This window comes from Falco cherrug, chromosome 4, assembly GCF_023634085.1.
Source record: "Falco cherrug isolate bFalChe1 chromosome 4, bFalChe1.pri, whole genome shotgun sequence".
NCBI classification, from domain to species: Eukaryota; Metazoa; Chordata; class Aves; order Falconiformes; family Falconidae; genus Falco; species Falco cherrug.
Window position 1 is genome coordinate 45,220,547 of NC_073700.1, and position 22,151 is coordinate 45,242,697.

The 22,151-nt window shown below is 47.6% G+C and overlaps 2 protein-coding genes across 5 annotated transcripts; one reads left to right on the top strand and one right to left on the bottom strand.

The window, feature by feature from the left end:
• Positions 1-235: 235 nt before the first annotated feature.
• KLHL26 (kelch like family member 26) lies at positions 236-18,545 on the bottom strand. Of its 3 annotated transcripts, none has more exons than XM_055707993.1 (3): positions 18,298-18,545; positions 6,349-6,531; positions 236-3,215 (listed from the first exon to the last, which is right to left on the bottom strand). In XM_055707993.1, the coding sequence occupies exons 1-3, from the start codon at positions 18,342-18,344 to the stop codon at positions 1,634-1,636; spliced, it is 1,812 nt and encodes a 603-aa protein (XP_055563968.1). In that variant the 5' UTR covers positions 18,345-18,545; the 3' UTR covers positions 236-1,633. The 3 variants fall into 3 exon arrangements, with proteins under 3 accessions (XP_055563968.1, XP_005444351.3, XP_055563969.1); XM_005444294.4 differs by lacking the exon at positions 18,298-18,545 and adding an exon at positions 16,669-17,285; XM_055707994.1 differs by lacking the exon at positions 6,349-6,531.
• A 477-nt stretch (positions 18,546-19,022) lies between these two features.
• Positions 19,023-21,145, top strand: LOC114017284 (uncharacterized). 2 transcript variants are annotated; one of them, XM_027812658.2, is made up of 3 exons: positions 19,023-19,606; positions 19,971-20,103; positions 20,617-21,145. In XM_027812658.2, exons 1-3 carry the CDS (start codon positions 19,023-19,025, stop codon positions 20,707-20,709), a joined length of 810 nt encoding a protein of 269 aa, XP_027668459.1. In that variant the 3' UTR covers positions 20,710-21,145. The 2 variants fall into 2 exon arrangements, with proteins under 2 accessions (XP_027668459.1, XP_027668458.1); XM_027812657.2 differs by having other exon boundaries at positions 19,971-21,145.
• Positions 21,146-22,151: the final 1,006 nt, after the last annotated feature.

A 22,151-nucleotide genomic window follows, 5' to 3' on the forward strand; every position in this document is an offset into this window, starting at 1 on the left:
CAAACCAGCAAATAGGTAGGAACAGATGAAAATATGCATCATTTTATCTAAAATTTAGAATGCAGAGCTTAACTGAGAGTGCATGTGCTCTCACCATATAATATCCAAAGGTGCTTCAATTTCATTATTCCAGAAAAAATATCTTTCAGTGAATCCGAGGTATGGAGTTCATGCTTTACACAGACCTGCTCAATGATTCATTAGCAAAACAGACGTTACATATTGTCTCTAAAGGTTACAGCACAGTATTTATTTAACAGCAGAATGCAACAGTTTCTCTAAAAAGAAGACTGCATACATCAAAATCAAACTTACACAGATACAAAACAAAGCCCTTGAAACAGAATACCTGATAGAAGGAGAAACTTTCAATATATTAATCAGTCAAATTAATTAGAAAAAATGGCTTGGAAGGAAGGAAAGTTCAGGAAGTAACAGTATTCTGTGCAGTAAACACAGATTTTTACAAAAATGACAGAGTCATCTTAAAATGAATCTCTTAATTTAAAACACCCACTGGCAACAACAACAAAAAAACCCCATTCCACTTGGATTTCCATCGTATTATGATGCCAAGTGTCTTATTTACAAGTCAAGGGAGAAAACCTTCAAGCTTATGAGCAAGTAGCACCCACCTCCTTTACTCTTTTCATACGAAAAGAGTTCGGATGAATGCGTATTGGTGCAGCGATGGGGTAGGCAAAGGCAACGGGGTCCCAAACCAGAAACTGGGGGGGGGGGGCTCTCTGCTTTAGTGGGGCAGCCCAGGCAAACAGCTCCAGACCTCTTATTGCCAGTGAAGCCAAATACATTTTTGGCAGTTATTAAAAAAAAAATTTAAAAATCATGCCTGTTGATATGTAATCAAGCTATCAGCATGGCTTTAGTGTTGCAAACTCTGAATGCCCCGATTAAGGGAGAATTTCTGGACTAGAGCATCACGGTGCTGTCTGGGGGTGGTGAGGAAGGGATCTGGAATTGCAGCGTAATACAAGCAATGAAGAACCAACAGAGACCAGAGGTGTGCAGGGATAAATATTCCCCTTTTAGGAGGAGAGGCAAAAACAAAGTCACCTTTGAAAAGCAAGAATATGCTTTCATAATCCAAGCACCTGAGCTCTTCTAGCTCCCACTGTCCCTTTATTGCTTCTGGAGGTCAGTATGTTATATAGCTTTTGGTTTCTTTGTTTGCTAAAAAACAACAAAGCAACATACAATGATTTTCGGAGCTATTAATAAAAATCACACCTGAACTCTTTTAAACAAACCACAGTACTTAAGTTACTCCTGAGCTGTCAATGTTTGCAATGTATAACATTGTTAAAAATATGAAAAACTGGCAAAATGCACCCCCCCATAAAAAAAAAAGGAAAAAATAAAAAAAGAGAAAGGCTTTTTCCAGCTGTAACATCTGTGAAGTCTAACTAGCTGACAAGTGCTTCTGATGAAACATGCTTGCCAGAACACTACATAAGAGGAGGAGGGACTTTATGGAGGAGGGAACGCAAGCTATTTTTCTCCTTCCCTCACCCACAAAATGCACAATACCATTTGCAAACAACAAAGAAACACCACAGCATCCTGATAACATGCAACAGGAGGTGACTTCACAGGCCGACGCCGTCATGCATAGTTATCTCTGGGTGGTTACCTGCGGGAGTATAACAGGAGCACATGCTATCCCAGCAAAAGATTCTGGAAAATGTAGGTCCCTTTCCCATTCATCCGTTTCTGTGTTGTACACCTGCACAATGCTCGTAACATTGTTCAGATGCCAATTGTACCCTCCTACGATATAAATCTTTTTTTCTAGTAAACAACAGCCAGCTTCTGACTGACCTGCACGCATCGGGCTCACCGTTGTCCATTGGTCTGTTTCAGGCACATAATATTCCACAGCCAAAACATCGAAACAACGGTCAACGTGGTCCATGCGGCCTCCCAGAGCGTAAATCCTATTATTTGCGCTGACCATGGCATGCAGAACTCTGGGTTCATTCATCGGGGTTTTAAACTCCCACTGATCCACAGCAGGGTCGTAACAGTGCAGGGCTTTTTTGTCTTCTACTGAAATGCCATACCCACCTGATATGTACAATTTGTCCCCTACCGTGGCTCCAGCGTGCCCCCACGTCCTGCGTTTCAGGGAGCACACGTAAGTCCACTCGTTATTTTTGGGGCAATACTTCTCTACGGAGGCCAAGCTCCCTGACCGGTTCCTCCCACCCGTGGCATACACCATGCCGTGGAGGACATTGAGCTGGAACTGGATCCTGCTCTCCTGCATGGCCTGGATGCGCAGCCACTGGTTCAGGTGCGGATCGTAACGGTAGCAGATATCCACAGCTCCCTCGCCGCTCCGGTACTGCAGGTGCTGCCCTCCTACGACGTAGACAAAGTTGTCAAGCACGGCCACACAAGAATGGCTGCTGCCCACCTCCATTTCCGTCAGCTCCTTAAACTGGCGCACGCTGGCGTCCGGCAGGTAGTAGACTTTGCAGCTCACAGTGCGGTCGTTGTCGGTGTAGGGAGTGCCACCAAAGGTGATGAGGGACAGGACGTCTGAGCGGATGGTGGTCCGAGGGGATTGCATCTCGTGCTGGCGAAAGGGCAGGATCTGGTAATTGAACGCCTCCAGCAAATACTGCCGGCACAAGACGTCTTCCACCATGATGTCCAAGGTCTGGACGCTGTCCACCAGCTCCGAGGACTTCATCAGTGGGAAGCGGATGTGGCAGAGGACCTGGCTGGCATTGGCGCGGCGGGTTGGGTCATACTGCAGCCAGCGGACGGCAGCACGGAAGAGGTCTATTTCACTGCAGCTTTTCAGCTTATTGCTCTGCAAGAAGAAAACGAGGCGCTCCAGTGGCAGGTGGAGGAAATCCTCTTCCTCAGAGATCTGGAGGAAATGCCTAAAAGTGAATGCATCTACTGATTCCTTCAAGGATGCGAGGCTAAAGGTGGTGGCCATCTGTCCAATATTGAGACATGTTTCTACGCTCATGGCAGACTTCAGAAATTCTTCGCAGAGCTCCACGACAGGCACCATCTGGAGGAAAACAGCAGCTCCCAGCACATCCTGGATACAGTCAAGATCAAGAGTCACTTCAGCACTGTATGCAAAGTCTATTATGTGTTTCAGTCCTTTTGCAGATACACCTTTCAGTTCGATCACATCTTGGCTGGCTTCTCTCATCCCACCTGTGAACATTGCCCTGGAGGTCAAGAACACAAACAAAAAATTTCCCCCTTTTTAAATACATGTAAAATGACAGATCACTTCAGAATTTTATTTTTTTAAAACATACTGATTCTTTTAGGGAAGATGGGGAAGGGGGGGAATAAGTCAAGGCTAAATCTCTAAAAGCCACGAGAAATTTGAGCGTGCAATTACTTACATAAAGCATGCAGAAACAGTGCACTGAGAAGTAACATTCAGAGCTATCAGAAAGTTAAATTTTTCAATCCCGTTGGCAGCATAAGTAAGAGAGGACCACAAGCTTCAAGAAGTCAGCAGAGCTACCAGAGCATGGAGTGTAGTACACCGGACACCAACAAACCCATGATATTCAACAACCAAAGGATACTACAGGACCTGTACCAGCAGAGATTGGTAACCATACCCTAAAGTACGCAGTATTTGTGAGCACAAAAAATACACCTCCGAAGAAACCTGTGTTTAGGAGGCCATCAATCCTCTGAGCTTGCCTGCAGCTCTGCCTTTAGGCACAGATTTCAGTTGGTCTGTGATATCGCGGGCTAGCTATGAAATGGCTTCAATATTGCATATGCAACACATCTTAGGAACAGCTTTGGTAATCACAACAGAACCTGCCCTCCAAGGTTCATTCCCAACGCCTTAAGAAAATAGGAGTTGCAGCCACTTTAGAAAACCTCTGTCATGTTGCAGTACGACGGCAGGGGGCTAACAGGCAATTAAAAAAAAAAATATTTTGTTACAGCACAGCTGCAAGCACACCAGTTGACCAGGCCACGCAGAGATTAGGCCCTAGATCACCTCCTTGGGAGGCTTCTAAATTCCACAGGAAGCACATACCACGCCAAGGACTGTGCGCAGACATCTCGTAAACCACTCTTCTAGAGCGGTGCTGTGTTTCCCAGCTACAAGGCCTGTAGGCGTGATGGGGACATAACTGCACATTTGGGTTTTTTTATACATTTACATTAAATTTCAGCAGTTTTTGTTATATATGGGTAGCTCAGGGGCAAAGGTTTGTGCTCTGTGTAGTCTTCAACAAGCGGTAGCAGAGCAGTTCTGGGGAAGCCAAAGTCAAAACAGGTTGCTGGAAAAACTGCGAGACGGAGTTTCGCCATTCACTGCCACCGTACGCACATCACAGCAAGGCTACAGCCCGCCATACAAAAGACCTTTCAAACTGCTGGAAGCTGCCTGCACATTTTGGGTTGGTTTTTCCACCATCGATAACCTACTCTTTTCCATCAGAAAGGTGAATTCATCGTGAAGGCATGTAGGGCTGCCTTAGGAAGCTGCAGTGACTTTAAGGTGCAAGTTAGTCAGAGAGAAATAAAAAAAAAAATATGCTGAACAGACCCTGCTCTTCTGCATCAACACAGGAATAAAGGAATATCTTGGGAACAGTGTCGAAAGACAAGAATTCCAAGTTTCCTGTCCAAACCAGGCTAGAAAACCTGCTGCCGCCCAGCATAAACCCAAGAAATCCTGAATGACCTAAATAAGGAAGTATCTGCATATGGAAATCAGCTTTCTGTAACCGAGTGACCAGCAATACTGTTCACAATTATTTGTCCATGTAGCAGATGAGAGCATTCTGCTAAAACCCCCTTGCATATCCCATGTCACAGAACAGCATGCTGCCCTGATCCCCTGCCCCAGAGGATATGCAGACGTACATGTACTCATGCATTAGCTACACAGAGCTGAACATGCATAAGGAAAGAAAAGCATTATTGTTGCCATGATGAAGACAAATCATCAAACAAAATGCAATTCCTTTAAAAAGTGTTATGGTTCTAAAATGCTGATTATATAAATGCCTCAATTTCACTCTCTTCCCTCCCCCCTTCTGCATAAAACCAGAGTATTTTCAAAAGCTAGATTATTCTGCCATTGTTCCCCAGGACAACCTTCCTTAGCATCACAGAAGTTATAACAAGAAACCTACTCAGCAATTATGTTTCAACAGTGAAAACACACTAGCAGTGGCACTGCATACAGCATTTATGAATACAAATAGTGCTATTAGCATTTGGTGGGAGATCAGCTCCATCATTAATTGCATGCCTGTTAGGGAGAGTGATAAGCTTGGAAGGTTTATGTTACCAAAGGGAGAGAGAAGGGAACAGCCTAGAAAATGTGTAGGTAAGACGGGTGCCACCAGAGCAGCTGAAGAAATGGGTGAAGGGATACAAGAGATATGCCAAGGGACACTGGTTACCTGCTCAGCAAACCAGTCTGCTCTGGTAAGGAACCTACACATCAAGGGATCGCAAACCCTGCTGAAGAGCCCTTCACCCTGACTTGCTACGACCTGCGGTCCAGAACAACACCCAGGTCAAGTTCTCTGTTATTTCGAACCTTCCCTATACCCACTGCCTCCAGCATGGGCCTCACTTGACACTGCTGCTGGCACCACCAGAAAAAAATCCCTAACTCAAAAGTCATTCCAAGCCAGAGAACCATTACAAAAGAGTTTGACAGAGGCAAGGTGGATGAATACATATTTTCGCTTACGACTGAATTTCCTGCTCTGCAAATGGCTCACTCTGCATTAATTTACTGGGAAATCTCATCCCCGTGCTTCACTTTTCTACCCACACAAGACGGGACAATTCTCCCCTACCTACCAGAAGCCTGGGGAACACACACACAAACCGCTTCATACTCCTCAGGCTGAGAACCGTGAGCACTGGAGACAGATCAGTAGTATTTAAAGATAACAGGAGTGTATTTACAATGGGCACCATCCTTCAATGGGATGACTCATTTCAGAGCCCTGCTGTCACTTCGCAATCAGCTCAAATAGCTCCAGGGCAAAAGCCTGTTTCCTTCAACAGGCAGAGCACCTACTGAGGCCGCCAAGGTGGGTTCAAGACCTGAGCTTGAACTTGGGTCTTGGCCCAGCTGCTGTAGTCGAACAAACTTCATCTGCGTGTAGAGGGACAGACTCTGAGCCTCTACGTGCCTGCAGGTAACCCCACCGACATCAGTGGGGCAAACCGTACCTCCAAGGGGCTGTGCATGGGTGTGATTTCAGGGAGTGGTGGGAAGGCTGGGGTAGGGGAGGATGGGGAAACAGAAAATCAATGGGAAAGGTAAAAATGCCTGCTTCCCTGTCAGATTCTCACCTGAAATAGTCACTGCAGGCAGCCAAGACAACTTTATGAACCTGAAACACTTCATTATTTATAGTGAGGATGACATCAAGCAGCTGAGCCTGAGCTCGGAGCGAGGCCAGTCCCTGCAGTAGAGTGGTGCTGTGGCCAGGAGCAGAGAACGTGCATTTCAGGGTGCTGTTCTTGTCAGCCATGCTAAAAACAGAACAAGAGAGACAGGCTGGTTTTAAATTAAAACAATATGTGGTATACCTACAAAGCATGCTGGGGAAGACACTGTAACATGAAGCAGTTTGAACGCAAATTCCCAGCTCAATCGCCACACAGAACATCATGACATCAGTACCTCGTATTCCCTTCTCCCAGTACAAGAGAGACTTCCAAATTTTTAAATTATACTCTCGCATTACTGACAACCCGTCACGCCACAGCACACGTGGGCTTCAGAGACCCTCCAAACATCAGCTAGCGGGGCCAAAGCCTCCAACGAACATCGGTGTCCCCACACTACAACTACCCCAGAGTCCACCCTGACCTTGACTTCAACCACGAGACTGGATCACAGTTGCTTATTCTTCTCACCACCTATTCTGCCTGCAGCTGTTAGATACTCTGCACCGTCCAGGGACAGCCCTGCTAGCCCTATTTGATCCTTTCCTTATGCCTGACCCTCATGAGAAGAGCAACAGCAAAATATTACATAGCACTAGCTGCTCTAAATAACGTCAGCTGTTTGAACTACACTGTAAACAGTCCCCTCCCAGTGTAAATATTTCCTTGGTTTTCCCAATGCCTCTCACACATGTTCCCCAGCGCAGAGAGCATCATTCTTAGATTCACTTGGCCTCAGATGCACTTGTCAGCGAGAACGCTGCATTTGGAGGTGAACATCAGCAGTTATCTCTGCACAAGTGGAAAAGACTATTAGATGCTCTGTGCTCCTCTGAAAATAACTGCAATTATGCTGCAGGTTTCCTGAGCAAGGCGACAGCGGATCAGCACACCCTGTCCACCAAACAGGGACCGCTCACACCATCAGAAGCATGAAATCCTAAATTCCTTTGCAAATTTAATCCAATTCTGAACTACTTTTCAGGATCAAGATCTGGGTCCTTCTGGGAAGAAAACACACATAAGGACCACTCTTCAGGATGGGGTTTATATTTTCAGAAGCATCCTGCTATTTGGTCTTTGTATTTTAAAAATATTTTATGGAAGCGTAACATTTAAAAAATCCCAAGCAGATCATACCGAATCTGGAAAGCTGCATTACTTGCTCCCAAGGCCACAGTGGGAGAGTGCACTTAGTACTGTACTTAAAGAGTAGTATTATTATTTAGGTAGAATATATGAACACAGCCAAAAAAAAAGCAGTACAGAGACTAGCTACCCATGTGCTAGGGGCTGCATAATCCCATCATTTGCTAACAACTGTCCCTAAGAGTTTACTACCTAAACAACAAGAGCCACACACAATGGGTGAAAAAAGTAGGCAAGGTCAGAGAAGAGTCAGGGAGATGGGATAACAAAAAAGGGGATGTAAACAATCCTCAAACAATAAGGAACAATGGACAGGACCTGCTACTTGCCTAACTTATCGGACTGCAATTTCCTGCAAGCTTTACAGAAGAGGCGAGTTAAGGGAAATCTGCGATGTTCATCAGAGCACTGAGAGGGCAGCCGCTTTATGTGAGTAGCTTTAGAGCTCTTTGGGATGCTGCAGGATGCAGATATCAAATCTTTGCAATCCGTTTCAAAACTCCTCAGCCCTGGGAACATGCCTCAATATTCATACAAGTTCCTACTGGGATGACTGATACCAGTCAGCTGTGCTTCTTGTAGCAGAGATCTGAAATTTCTACCTTAAAGTCAAAGCATACTAAAAAATCTTAGTTCAGAGAGTGGAGTCCAAACTCCAACATCCTTCCTATAATAAAAAGGATTAGCAAAAAGTCAGTTGATGACAAGACCTTTATCCATTACTCCGCGAGCCAAGAAACGTCTCTCTGCTCCAGCTCTTCCCATGGCGAAAAAGGAAGGAGATTGGAGGGAAGGAGTGCATGAATATTCATCATGTCAAACTCATTTTACTCTCCTCTCTGGAACAATGGCTTGGATTTGCTGGACTCGAAAGGAGGAAACACTGAGCATAAGCAAGGAAATGGATCTTGCCTCTGAACACAGTATCACTCACCAAGCAAACCCATTTTGCTTCACACTGGACAGGTAACATACACACACAGACAGCTCTGGCAGCTCATCTGGGAGATGGCAACTCCTAGATTTACTGTAACTTCATTTAGATGCGATCTCCTGCAGGATTCTTCTCATGGGAATTTCCTTCAGCATTTTTTTCATACCAATTTTAAAATATTCCTTTTTCCAGCCTAAGGGCTTACCCATATAGAATCACTTTCACTCTATCCACAACCCTTCCAGTGCGGGTCCCTCTTCAAACAACCTTTACCCGAACAAATATTCCTCTTTTTTTCCTTTTTCTCAATTAACTTTTACAGTCATTGTTAATAACCAGAGTGTAAGTTTAAAGTAGATGGACGACTGAATCTGGGCGGGTAGATATTTCTGTGCTGGAATAAACGTGTTTGCATGTGCAATTCATTTCAATAGGCAATTGTGAACAGCCACCTCAGAAAAACTCCCTGTACTAGTTCCTTTGTCTATTTACAGGTATAGAATAAAAGGATCCAATGATTACACAATCCTCCAAAGGCTGGGGGGGGCCGACAAAACAAAACAAAACTAAATACTAAGAGAAGCATTAATAATGTCCCGTTTTTTTCAGTCTGGAAGCAAAGAATTTTTAGAACATACAAGCTGGAAGCATAATAAAATCCACACAAAGCATGAGAAATCAAGAGGTTTTACAAAAAAACAAAGCGGGAGGAGGAGAGGTAAGCAAACAACAACAAACACTGTTTGCACCGCATTTAATAAAAAAGGATTTGTAATAAAAGCAGGCTTGGCTCAAACCAGGGTGCTGTGGCACAGGGTGCAGTGGCGTGCATCACATCACACGGCCTTGCTTTCCTCTCCTTGCACTGCATTAGGAATAGAGGAAGAAGAGAGGCAGCAGCTGGATGTCAAGACTAAAAAAAAAAAAAAAAAGAAAAAAAAATAAAGCACAAAAGGAAGCCTTGAACATCTGAAAGTGCCTTTGTGAAGCTGTCCCTATCTTGAGATCTGAATATGCCCTGTACTTGTTGCTTAACAATCTGTTACAGAAGAAACAGCCTTGCAGACAAACTTCGGGAGAGTTGCATCCCCTCCTCAGCAGTTCAGAACATGCCTTCAAGATAAAAGCCTTTCATCACACAACAGTGAGAAAGTGTTTATTCTGCTCCTTCCCCCCTTCCCTTGCTGATGGAGGGAGGGCTGGAGAGCCTCTGGTATTTTCCTCAGTTTTTCGTCTTTGTCCTCAAAAGGACGGCACTGTGTGAAGTACTTCCCCCACCACAGGGGTCTGCAGAGGCTTCTGTGGCCGGAGCGACCTTCGGCAGGGGCTGAGCGTGCTGGCTTGGAGCGGGGTCAAGCGTGTCTGGCTGCACCCCATCAAATTTATCCTTTGAAAAAAAAAAAAGTAAAACAAAACCCATGTCAAGCAGCACCTCCACTGCACATCCCACAGGCTTCGCAGTGATCTGCAAGGGGATCTGCAAGTGTTTACATGATCGTAACATGAATATATTGGTATAAAGGTGACTTCACAGCAACAGAAATCCCACTTTCCATATGGAAATCACCGTAGTGGTGAAAGGCATCTTTATATTCAAGGAACTGCACCCATCGTACGAATGGTGGGGGCAGCTGGAACTCAAGAGACACGCTGATTCCAAAGGGCAATCCATTCTGGGCAGCAGCCTCAAAGGCTGCTAACATCACCGGTACCCGCTTTTCAAAAAGGGACTGCCAGGGAACGAGTAATGGGATTGAGGATTTGTCTCCAAGCCACTGCTCTGAAGCCAGATTGCTTTCAATCCTCTCCAGTCTCCGCAGGATAAAGCTCAGCATGGTGTATGTGACCGTAGCTTGGAGAAAATCAGCCCAAAACCGTACACGTCGCAGGCTTGCAAAAATGTTAAAGCAAAGGGTTAAGGGAGTGGTTCCAGCCAGCAGGCAGCCAGGGAAAGCAAACAAGCCCAGAAATTCTGCTTCTGCTGCTGCACCTATTGCAGGAGCTTGGCCATGTGCTCATCCTCACCCCAAGCACGCTGACCACATCCTTAGCTGACATGTTTCTGAGCAAGGGCTGCTTGATCTTTGACCAGAAACAGATGCAGCGAGGAGGCATCTGATCGCAGGGCTGGACACCCAAGAGGCCTCTAAAACTGATGGGCTGAGAGACATTTAAGGGCCATACTTCAAGGAACAGTTCAGATGGGGCACAAAGAACACCCCAAAGAACAACCGTCCCCTGGCTCTGCCTCCTTGATTCTCCACAACATCACGTGTTATCCAAGATGCGTTTCAAGCTAATGAATCATTTTTACCAAATCTGTACTGATGATTAAAAACATCAAAGCTGGAATTAAAGGCTTACCAAGCATGAGTTCGTATTTCAGCATGTTTGCAACTACTGCACAAGTACAAATGGAGAGAATTATACCACGCCAGATTATAACATTTCACTGATTGAATTAAATAAGAAAAATCTCTTGCTACACAGCTGCCTGTCGTCTTCTTTTATAACACAGCCCTCTTTGGAAGGAGGGGTAGTTCAGTGCTAGCCAGGCTGGCTCTCCATCCCAGTTCAGCATCCTTGCTAATATCCACCCACATTTTCCCACTCTCTGGGCAGGTGGTGCTCGGTAATTTTTCATACAGGAGAAACTCAAGGAGGTTGGCAAGATTTCTAAGCAGGGCAAACTTCCAACAGCCAGCCTCTACAGTAAACACAAGCTCTAAAGGTAGGACCCCGCGGGGCATGGCTGGGGTACAAAAAAGGAGGGAGGAAAAGCAGCAGCATGTGTGTGTGTTCGCATGCATCAAGTACGGAGTGCCACAGCTTTTCTGTGGATAAACAAAGGACTTGGGATTGCAAAATAGCCAGCGAGGCACCTCCGGAGCACTCAAGCCTGCAAGAAATTTTTTATGGCAAGAGCAGCAGAACTAACATACAGCTGAAGAGTAACTTTATTTAGAACATAGGGTATGAATATTAAGGACCTTCTTTGAGAACCTTTGAAAGGCAGCATTATAGATATTTTAATAATGCAAATCATTTAATGCCTTTAGTTTCATGCCTAAGTAAAAAACACATTCAGATTCTGATTTTTAAACTACAATTAAGACACTTAAAATCAAAACAAAAGTCAAACTCCCTCAGATAAGTCACTGGTAGCCATGGTTACTGTAATATTTCAGATCCTGAGGCTTTATATCACATGCCCAAATGATGAAAATAAGTTTTCAGCACCTCACACTAACAAATGTTACATTAGGGCAAAAAAGGCTAAACCCTTTCCTGTAGATTTGCTGTCTCATGGGCTCTTGTTGGGACTTTCGGACAACGCTCCCGTGGCCTTTGCACCCCCTTACAAAAAGACATCAAGAGGTTTCCTTGAAGTTTGGGTGCAAGAAAGATGAGATGCTCCCAGGCAATGAGACTTAAAAATACCTGCCCTGTTAACCTACTTACATTCCCAGCAGCAAGCAAGACCGTCACCAGCACCCCATCAGAAACAACATTTACCATGGTTTCCCTGTCCAAATTAGCAACAACAATAAGCACTTAATGATCAGCAACTAATTAAATATTAACACAGGGAATGAAGGGGATGTTTTGCAGAGAAACATAATCATCCTTCGGAAAGATATACAAGCAAAATCATTTAATCGATTTCTTTGTTCCCCTTTCCACCTCCTTCCCTTAATTTCTTATTTCTCTCCTCGGCCTCCACGCATTTTCCTCTCCTGACACCCCCTCTTTTATCAAAGGCAATAAATACAAGTAGAAAGCCTGAGACTAATATCTCTATTTAAAAGTGACTAGCGATTTGGACTGCTCAAATAAGATATTATAAATGGGTCTGAGTTAGAGAAGGTGAAAAAAATGGTCTTCTGTAAAATGCCTGAAGTTGAATAGTAAAGTTTGAAAAGTCTCGCCTTTTGTCTTTTACACTTTGAGTCCCAAAACAAAAGGAAAGTTAACATTTGATAAAGGGAGAACAAGTAACATTCATTACTTAAAAAAAAAGAACAAAGCCCAACAAACCAAGCTCTTTTTTTAATTTGTGTTACAGCGACCCAACAGGCTTGTCATGCTCACAAAGAGGGAACTGAGGGCTCAAGAAATGGACTGCCCGATGCTGGGTTGGGACCAGGCACTGCTGGGCTCCCACGCTCTCCACTGCTGGACAACCCACGCCTGATTCAGCCTTGCATTTAGTGAAACCAGCAGCTAAAGACATTTCACAGGTGGCAAGAGGTACCTTCATGTTTCATTTTTAAGTGCTTTCTGAATGAGGTCCTACTGATCTTATTTGCTTATCTGCATCCCACTTCTCCCAGGTTGGAACCAAGGAAAACCTATAACCCAAAGGTAAGGCAGCAAGTTGAAGCAAGAGGCTTTTTTTTTTATTATTATTTTTTTTGTCCCCTGAGAAGTCCTAGACACATTTCCAAATCCGTGTTTTTCTTTTTTTCCTGAGCTGGACTCACACAGGGCCCAGCGGACACGGACACACACACAAATACATGCTGCTCCCAGGCTTCAATCAGTAGGTTGTTCGGAAGCCAGAGGAGGTGGGATTTTGGTTTCTGCTAAAAGCACTAATAAAACTGGATGGCTGTCAGAAGCTGGCTGGCCTGGTAAAATGGAGCACTGGAGCAACAAAAAAGTGGAGGGTGAAATACCTGAACACATTAAACTCTGTGCAACCTCATGGAGTATCAACGTAAGGGACTGGTCAGTACACGCCGTACCCAGGACAAACTGGGGGGGGCGGGAATGGACACACACCAACAATAAAAAATAAAAAGAACGAGATTCTTAAAAACGCTTCTGTCACAGAGCCAGCGTCATCTTTATGCTGGTGCAAGGACAAATGGGAAAAGTAGCATGGTCCTCTCTGTTCAGCACCCTAAGCAGCCAATGCAGCTCTCAGGTAAGGGACCCGTGAGTCCAAATTTGCACACTGGTAGCATCAAGATATTGGAGGGAAACAAAGTGTCAGGCTGAGAAGATCATTTATTTACCAGGATCTGCCATTTCTCTTCTCTCTGCCCATATACAGAGCTACTGCAGGGGACCTTGTCCTGTACAGGGATTTTCCTGGGGCACCCTCAGTCCTGCCCCAAACCTCCTCCAGCAGCAGAGAGGATGGAGCAGGCGACGGCGACACACATCACCCAGCACTAACACCACCCTGCCTTTCCACCACCTCAACCTGTATTTTTACAATAACCAAGAACGGGAAGATACTACTTCACCACCCCAAACTTTATCCTTATTATATTCTTGTCAGCCCCAAGCCTAATCCCACTGAGCCAGGAACAAACTGAGCAAATATAAAAATCACTCTAAGCATATAAATTACTCTGACAGCCACAGGCAGTATCACAGCAATGAAAAAGTCAGCTGCTCTCTTGCTCCCGAGCTCAGCCAGCCACACAAGGACCCCCAGACGGATGGTGGATTTTACACCACGTAAAATTAGCCTGTGTATCCACAGTACATGGCTAAGTACAGGCTCTTTATACACTCGATACTCCTGCTGACAGCGCTGCGTTAAACAGTTCCATGTTCCCCCCACCACATTGCCCTTACAGTCAAACCCTGCCAACCCCCGGCTCTGGAAAAAGGAAAACTACAGCGAAGTTGTATCCAGAAAAAGAAGAAAAAACCAAAACAAAACAAAACACAGGCAAAAAGCAGAATCCTCCTTTTACAACACACCACCAGAGTCGTTCTAGCAGGCAGAAGCGGTGGTGGGTGTTTTCTGCCGCCATCCCTGCGCACCTCCCAGCAGCACCCGTGGCAGAGCTGCTGTGCAAAGGCCGAGAGGCACCTAGTGGTGTGGGGAAGCACGGCAGAGCCACCAAGGCCACCCCAAAAGGAACACTCAGCCCAGCCCCAAGCACTTGTTTGCTGCTGGCCTTCTAGATACCACCCCGCTCCACCATCATGTTTTCACCTTTGGAAACAGAGCAAAGCTGATTCGTGGCACAGCTACCGCCGCTTTTCGTCCAAAAAAGTCTCAGCTTCCTGGCTCGTCACAGGTCAGCAACACCTGGGTCCTGTTCCCGCTGAGGACAGCCCATTTCAGCTCCACTAGCAGTTCCCAGCAGGGCAGAAAGTTCCCCCCACCAAGCAAATCACTCTGCTACCTTCTCCCACACAACCATACCGGGCTCTTTGCTCCACACTCGGAAGAAACTTCAAAAAACTTCAAAATCGGACTACGAGGTACTTGTTTGTCTCAGCCTGTTTCTGCGGCACTCGATTGCATCGTCTGGGCAGTGTTGCAATAAAAACGACAGGACTAGTTAAATGCAGAGTAGGTACTACAGCGTGCAGTGAGCAACAGCACACCTTTCCTCTCCCTGCACCTCCACCCTCCAGATTATTGCCTCAGAGCTGCTAGGGATCTCAAGCAAAAGCAACGTAAAATGATGAAACAGCAGACAACAGAAGAAAAACCCACCATCCCTTTAATGCAAACTAAAGAAAACATCTTTTCTCGCAGATGCGAGCAGCTGTCTCAGCACCTGGCATCGTAACACCAATTCCAATTCAGTTCCAGGATCAAATCCTCTTACTGACGCAGCTGTTTGTAGCCTGTTTCCCTCATTACCTAAATCCTCTGCACTTACCTCCTGACAGGCTTGCGCCCATCCTAAACATCATTATGTTTCCCGGCTCCTTGGGCAGTTCAGTTCTGCACAGGCTTCGTGCCACCCTCACTGGATCACCTGAACAGAATAACCCAAGACCACCAGAAGTGCAACAACGGCTTCTCTAAAAGGTCACTGACTTCTGTGCAAGTTCAGCATTTATCTTCCATGTAAATGCCAAATTGGAAAAGACGCCTTAGCCACTGTCCCTTGATGCAAGGCTTTTCCTTACAAAGCACTTAATGCTACACAACGCTTGGAGGTAAGACAGGAACCTTTAAAGAATCACTTAAGTTTACTTTTGCTCTAAATAAAGCCTCCAGCTCATAAGTCTCCCAACGTTGAAAAAGAAAGCAGCAGTTATTTTTACAGTGATTCAATTAGAGTGTAAACATTTACACCACGTCTACCAGATCTAACAACTAAATCTGTTTTCAAATTGCCATGTGGCAGTGTATAGAGCATAGAAACCACACAAAACTAAACTTCAAACAGTTTCAAAAGGAGTGGGGGGTGAATCTAAAAGGCTGAAGCTATGTAAGATTACAGAAACACAAAGGCAAGGCAGAGTCACAGCCCTTATCATTATCTTCCCCCAACGTGGTTTTACTCCATCCTCCTGCAAGTTTTCTCTCTCTCCCACCGTTTTCTTCAGAAGCAATAAGGTTAGGAGAGTTCAGGTCGACTTTCTCTTGATGTGAACACAGACATATGTACTTTGAGATAAGGAAGACCTGCAGGTCTCCCTTGCCCATTCATTCTGGTTTTGACAGGTGGGACCGCTTTCAGCAAACACGCCAGTGTGTAACAATACTGGGGAGGTTTTTGAAAAGTGTTTCTACAACCTGGCTGCCTTCCTTGCTTCGACAGATTATTCCCAATTTGAGAGACACGCAGCTCTCCTCAACAACTCGTCTGGACACCTTTATTCCTGCTTAAAGGTCTGCACGATAACATCCTCTCTATCATCTGAGATGATTTTCCTAGATCTTCGTCACCCTGCTTTGTACAATCCTGCCTCACCACCACTGCAGCAGAGTTCACACACCTCACTAAAAAGTCTAAAGCACAGGGCGCTTCTCTTACCAAGGGTACCAATGGATTTCACCATTTCCTCTGTATTTGCTTGTTCACTAATCAAAAAGCATATATTCAGGAGCAGCACAGTATTACAGAGTGAGCCTCAGCATGATACGGAGGGCTGAGTAAAATATGAAACCCATTTGTAACTCATGAAATTCTATCCATTGAGGAAGAAAGAGGAAGGGAAACAAACAAAAGGCAGACAAGTTTGTTTCAAAATGGAAGATTTGGGCCATTTGCTTTTCAACACACAGCAACAGCCTTATCTCATGCCATCAGTGTGTCAAAAGCCTTTTGTCCATCCCATCTTGCATAGCAGGTTCCTTATCGAATGAAAGCACAGGATCCCCAGCAGACAAGTTAATTTTCTTGCTTTGGGGAAGCCAGCATACTTACGGGTAACAAGCATCAGCCATGCAGTAGCAATTCCAAAGATGGAAATTCTGTCCGTGCTGTTTGAGTAACAGTGCACCACCGAAATGGCATGCGTGTAACAGCAAGAGAGGACTTTGTCCTTTTGCCTTAGAGAGTAAATACTCAGTAAATGCAAAGAAGTCAGAAGTGGAAGCACCTAACAAGGAACCAGTGTTGATAGGGAATGCCCTTCTAATTCTTCTTGCTCTAGAGAGACTATGTGGCACGTCCAATGCTCCCCATCAGGTTTTCCCCTTGGATATTCCAATAAACACATCCTTTAAAACAGAAGACTAACGACCAACAAGAAACAGTATCCAAACTTCAAGGGGCTTTACTTTAAAATTTACAAAGAAAATAAACATGCAGCGATAGGGAGCATGACGGAGCTACAGCTCAGGGAACAAAACGGCTGCAGCTTCAGCCTGGGTGATTTATCACAGCCCTGAAACAAATTACTTCCATTTCTCACTGCTACACACCCAGAACCAAGAAACTCTGGAGCGGCAAGCGAGCAGCCCTCCTGACACCCGTGTGAAAGAAGCGCTGCCGTTCCTGTTCTGAGAGGGAAGAAAAAAGAGGTGCAGAGAGATAAAATGAAATGCCCCAGGGAACACAGCACAGAGTTTACACAAGGGGTCATTAGAGGAAAATAATAATTAAAAAAGTATATATATATATATATATATACACACGCCGTGGTTTAACACCACAGTATATAAGGTGAGAATTCAGACAGGCTTCGCCAGTGCTGAACAATGACAGCGAGAGCTCTCCCTCTCCGACATACAGGGTGGTTATTTCAGGAGCGAACGCAGAGTTACGATGAGGACAAACGATGCTTTGAAGCCAAGTCACAGGTTGACAGCAATGACACCCGAGAGACAGACAACACAACTTTCTGAAGTGTCCAACAGGGCAACTTTTGGATGAGGAAAGACAGGGAAGCCCTGGGAATGGAGAACCCCCCCGAAGCGGCACCCCTACAGCCGCCCGCCGCCACAAGACCCCTCCAGGTACCTCCGACCCCGCGCTGCCCTGGAAGGCCGAGTCACACCCCGGGACCACCACCAGTGACCCAGGGAGGAGGCTGGGGCTGGGGGGTGCGATGGAATGGGCCTGAAACACCAAAACCTTGGGGCGCCCCTGTAACCCCAAAAGGGGTGTCCACAAACCCCCCCAGCCGCTGGCGCCGCAGCCTGCCCAAGCGGGGTCGGGGTGTGCTTCACAATATTCTCCGTAGAGCTTCCCTCAAACCTCAGCTTTCCTCCTCATCAGCTCCACCTGGGAAAGCCTGGTTACTAATTACCGGCGTTACCTTTCAGAGGGCGCTCAGCCGCCGGGCCCTGCTCAGCGCACCCCCTCAGCACCCCGGGCCGGCCTCCCGCCTCGCCGGGACCCCCGGGCAGCCGCAACACCGAACGTAAAGGGAAAATAACTGAACAGAGGGGCGCTTGCCGGCGCTGGAGGAAGGCGAGGAGGCGCCGCGGCCGCCACCAGGCCCAGCCGGCCCCCGCCCGCCACCGCGGCCCAGCCGGGCCGGGCCCCCGCGCTCCGCCCCGCCGCCCGCCCGCGAACCCCCGGCCTAGGCCGCGCCCGGGCCCCGCTCACCTGCTCGGCCGCTCCGCGGTGAATTCGGCCCCGCCGGACTCCGCCATCTTCGCTGCGCCGCCGGGCCCCGAGCTGGGAGGCGGCGGGAGCCGCCGCGTTAAAGGCGCAGGAGCGAGCGGGGCCCGCGGCGGGCGGCAGGGACCGGGGAGCGGCTCCGCTCCCGCCGGGCCTGGCGCCGCCCCGCCGCCACCGGGGACTGTCACCGCCCCGCCGGTGAGGGGGCCCGGGGGCTGTCGCTGCCCCACGGCTGAGGGGACCCAGGGGGCTGGCACCCCCTCATGGCTGAGGGGCCCCGGGGCCTGTCACCCCCCTCGTGGCTGAGGGGGCCCTGGGGTGTCTGTCACCCCCCTCGTGGCTGAGGGGGCCCTGGGGTGTCTGTCACCCCCATCATGGCTGAGGGGGCCCTGGGGTGTCTGTCGCCCCCCTCGTGGCTGAGGGGGCCCTGGGGTCTGTCATCCCCCTCGTGGCTGAAGGGGCCCTGGGGGGTCTGTCACTGCCCCACAGCTGAGGGGGCCTGGGGGCTGTCACCATCCGATGACCATGAAGCCCGGGGGACTGTCACCTCCCCATGGCCAGAGGGTCGCTGCGGGCTGTCACTGCTCAGTGGCTGAGAGGACTTGGGGGTCTGTCCCAATCCCTCAGCTGACGGGTCCCAAGGGCTGTCACCGCCCCACAGCTGCGGAGGTCTGGGGGGGTCTGTCACTGCTCCACAGCTAAGGGGTCCCATGGGTCTGTCACCACCCCACGGGCCTCCTCATGCCAGCACCTTCCAGCCGACCACCATCCAAGGGCAGCCGCCGGCCCCTGCCCGCAGCCAGCACCCCAGCGCTCCACGCTTGCCTTCGGCATTTCACGTGCGACTCAAAATGTCTCCTGCAGGGACCATCCTGTGTGCAACCAGCCCGGGACTGCGGGGACAACCCTGCTCCCCATCGTCCTGGGGGCGCCACCTCCCACCAAACCACCTGGATGATTATGGACCAGGATTTTATTGCCATAAGTGCTTTGTGCAAGAGCAACAGTACCCTCCAGAGGGTGCAGTCTTGTCGTTGGAGATCGCAACGCTCCCGCTGCACAGTCTTGGTGCCAAAGATGCCTTCGCCGCCCCGCGTCCCCACACATGGTCGGCATCAGAGTCGCTCCTGGCTCTTCCCAAAACAACCGGGAGAGACAAGGCCAAGCGTCGCAGGGTCCATGTAATTTTTAAAGCCGGCACACATCTGGAGAGAGCGGATGGTCTAGAGGGCATTCCAGTCGTCAGTGGAAATCAGGAAATTATTCATAGCGGTGGCTCTGCCAACGACCGGGGGTAAATTTCTTTGATTTCCCATGCCTTGGTGTCCACATCTGTATAAGGGAAAGGGGGAATTCATACATGAGAATAAACGCACTTGGAAAGCCGTGAAAATACTCTTTCAAGTCAGCCTGATGAAAACTTCATGTTCTGGAGCCCTCTGCTTCAAGGAGAGCAATCTGTTTCAGAGGCGAAGCTGTGTATTTTTCTTATTTAAATCTTCTAAATCTGCTGGAGCATTAAAAATATTTGGCATTTCCACAGCACATTTCATTCCCAGCTCCAAATGCGTTTTACAGACATTCATTAATTAAGCCTTGTAAAACCTTTGGGAGAAAAGGAAGCAGTACTTATTAATTTGCTATTTGTATTGCTGCAGCGCATGGAGACCCCAGCCAGGACCTCGGGGCCCTGTTATTTTAGACCTGACCTACACAGAAGAGGAGATGTCAGCGCATCGAGGAACGGGGAGAGCAAGAGGAGATGAGAGGCAGCGGATGAACGTTAACGCCGTAAGTCATCAGCACAGCCCGCAGCAGTCCATCCCCGATGTTTCACCACCATGCCCTTTCTGCCGGGCAGTGCTGCCCGCACGACGGAGCCGCAGAAGCGAGCGTGGCCCCCACCCCAGCTCTCCCCCCACCTTGACCACTGCTCTGTGCATTTGGCTGGTGTTTCAGGGCTCCTGCCCCTCCTTTCCAGTGCCTCGCACTTGTCCTGCTTCCTCAGACACCAGCTCTGCTTCATTTGATACCTTCCACACTCTCCTGGGGCTGCTTTCTGTCGCTTTAGCTTTGTGGCATGCCCCGCTCTTTAAAACGTTTAAAATAAATGCTTTCCCTTTATTATTTTTAGGTCTATATAGATATTTTAAGTGCATCTATTTCAGTTCAGTAAATGCATGGTAATAAAGCAGCCCTGCTGACAGCTAGCCCAGCCAGGCTGCCCGCTTGCTGTGGACCTCTCTGTCCCAGGTGGGTCAGTGGATGGGAGCTGTGAACGTTACACCTCTGCTTCCCCTGCAGGAAAAACCAGGCTGTGCTGCATGCTGTAAATGCCTTTCACATGTTCCCCAGATCCCAGTTAAATTGAACCCCAGAAGGTCTCTCAAAGCATGAAAAATGCATTTGCAAGATGCTGGAAAGGAGATGTATTCCATAACTACTCTGGTGACCAGGCGTGCTGACTTTTGTCATGTGGAGAAGGAACCAAAAGGGGGTATTTCTTGTTATTTCATACTGCTGATGGGATTTTATCTCTGGCAGCAAATCCAGGAACTTTTTAGTTACCATTATTGTTTGATTTTATGGGCCATTTGATATTTATTTTTATTTCTATTCATTATTTGTTGAGTGCACTTAGCCCCTTCCCCAAGGAGCCTGCCTTATATCTAAGGTGATTTTTACGACCAGTGTTAGCACAGCATCTGAGCAACTTGCACAACTTTAATATATTTATCTGGCGCACACAGTTTATCAAGGCAGTCCTGGTATTCCTACTGTGGAAAGCGGTGGTCTGCCTGTAAAATCACAGATCTAACTTACTAGGTTAAAAAAAAAAGAAATAATAAACTCCAAAGTATTTACATTTTTCTTTCTTCATTTTAAGCCATCAGGATGTATTTGAGTCATATTTTCACTTCTCCCCCCCCCCCCCCCCCCCCCAAAACATGAGGTCTATCAATGTACCTTTTACTGCAAGCCAAGCTCTCGCATATCCCACGACTCCCACAGCTGGGGCTTTAAAATCTGCGGCCAACACTGTGAGACTAATGACAAAATCATGAGCTGGCAGCACTGCCTTTTCCTCCGACCTTTTCGTTTCATCCTGCAAACGCTCAGAAACAGGAATTCCTCGCAGCTCTATCGGTCCACGCAGTTTGTGTTGGGTGGAGGAGGCAGACAGCTGGCTGCAACGAGCTTTTTTTTTCCCAATTCTTGCTAGATTTTCCCCAGCACAACAAAGACTCTCCGTTCCCTTATTTGCTATTGTTATGGAGGAGTCTGCGAGTGACCTCCCTCTTGCTCACTGCCTCCGCACAGCATCAGCAACCCATACTGCTCCATCCTCTGCTTGTCATGCATGTCTGGAGGGTGCTGTGGGCTTTTTCAGTGCCTGTGCCTCTGGCTGGTTTTACTCCCTTTTGATTTCTGGTAGACAGCTCTCTGCTAATCCCCGTGTAATCCCGGCAAGCGTGTGAGCCCAGGGAGGCATCGAGCATGCGGGCTGGGGTGTGTCTGCGTGTGCTGGCAGAGCCAGGGCTCTCCGTGGAAGGATGGGCCGTGGCATTGCATGCACTGGTCCTTCTCCCTCCCTTTTATTTTGCCCCATCAGGATATCCTGCCTGCATCTCCCCATGGTCGTGTTCAGGCTTGGATGTGTTTTACCTCCCTGAGGCGTTGTCCTGGGAGGCTGGTGAAGGTAAGACACCCTCTTCCCCACCTTGCACACCACCTCTGCCAGTTGCCACCACAGATAACTCCACACAGATAACTGTAGGCTCCCACCCATCCCAGGGCACAGAGCAGCCCTGCAGGTCCCCGATCTCCTGCTGCAGAGT

Excerpts from the sequence above, each read along its gene's own strand:
- KLHL26 (XM_055707993.1), bottom strand. The coding sequence starts at position 18,344 with ATGGCGGAGTCCGGCGGGGCCGAATTCACCGCGGAGCGGCCGAGCAG. Across the intron at positions 6,532-18,297 it reads ACCGCGGAGCGGCCGAGCAG|CATGGCTGACAAGAACAGCA; the intron begins GTGAGCGGGGCC and ends TTCTGTTTTTAG. Across the intron at positions 3,216-6,348 it reads GCCTGCAGTGACTATTTCAG|GGCAATGTTCACAGGTGGGA; the intron begins GTGAGAATCTGA and ends CTTGACCTCCAG.
- LOC114017284 (XM_027812657.2), top strand. The coding sequence starts at position 19,023 with ATGGGTCTGTCACCACCCCACGGGCCTCCTCATGCCAGCACCTTCCAG. Across the intron at positions 19,607-19,970 it reads GGCTCTGCCAACGACCGGGG|CGCATGGAGACCCCAGCCAG; the intron begins GTAAATTTCTTT and ends GTATTGCTGCAG.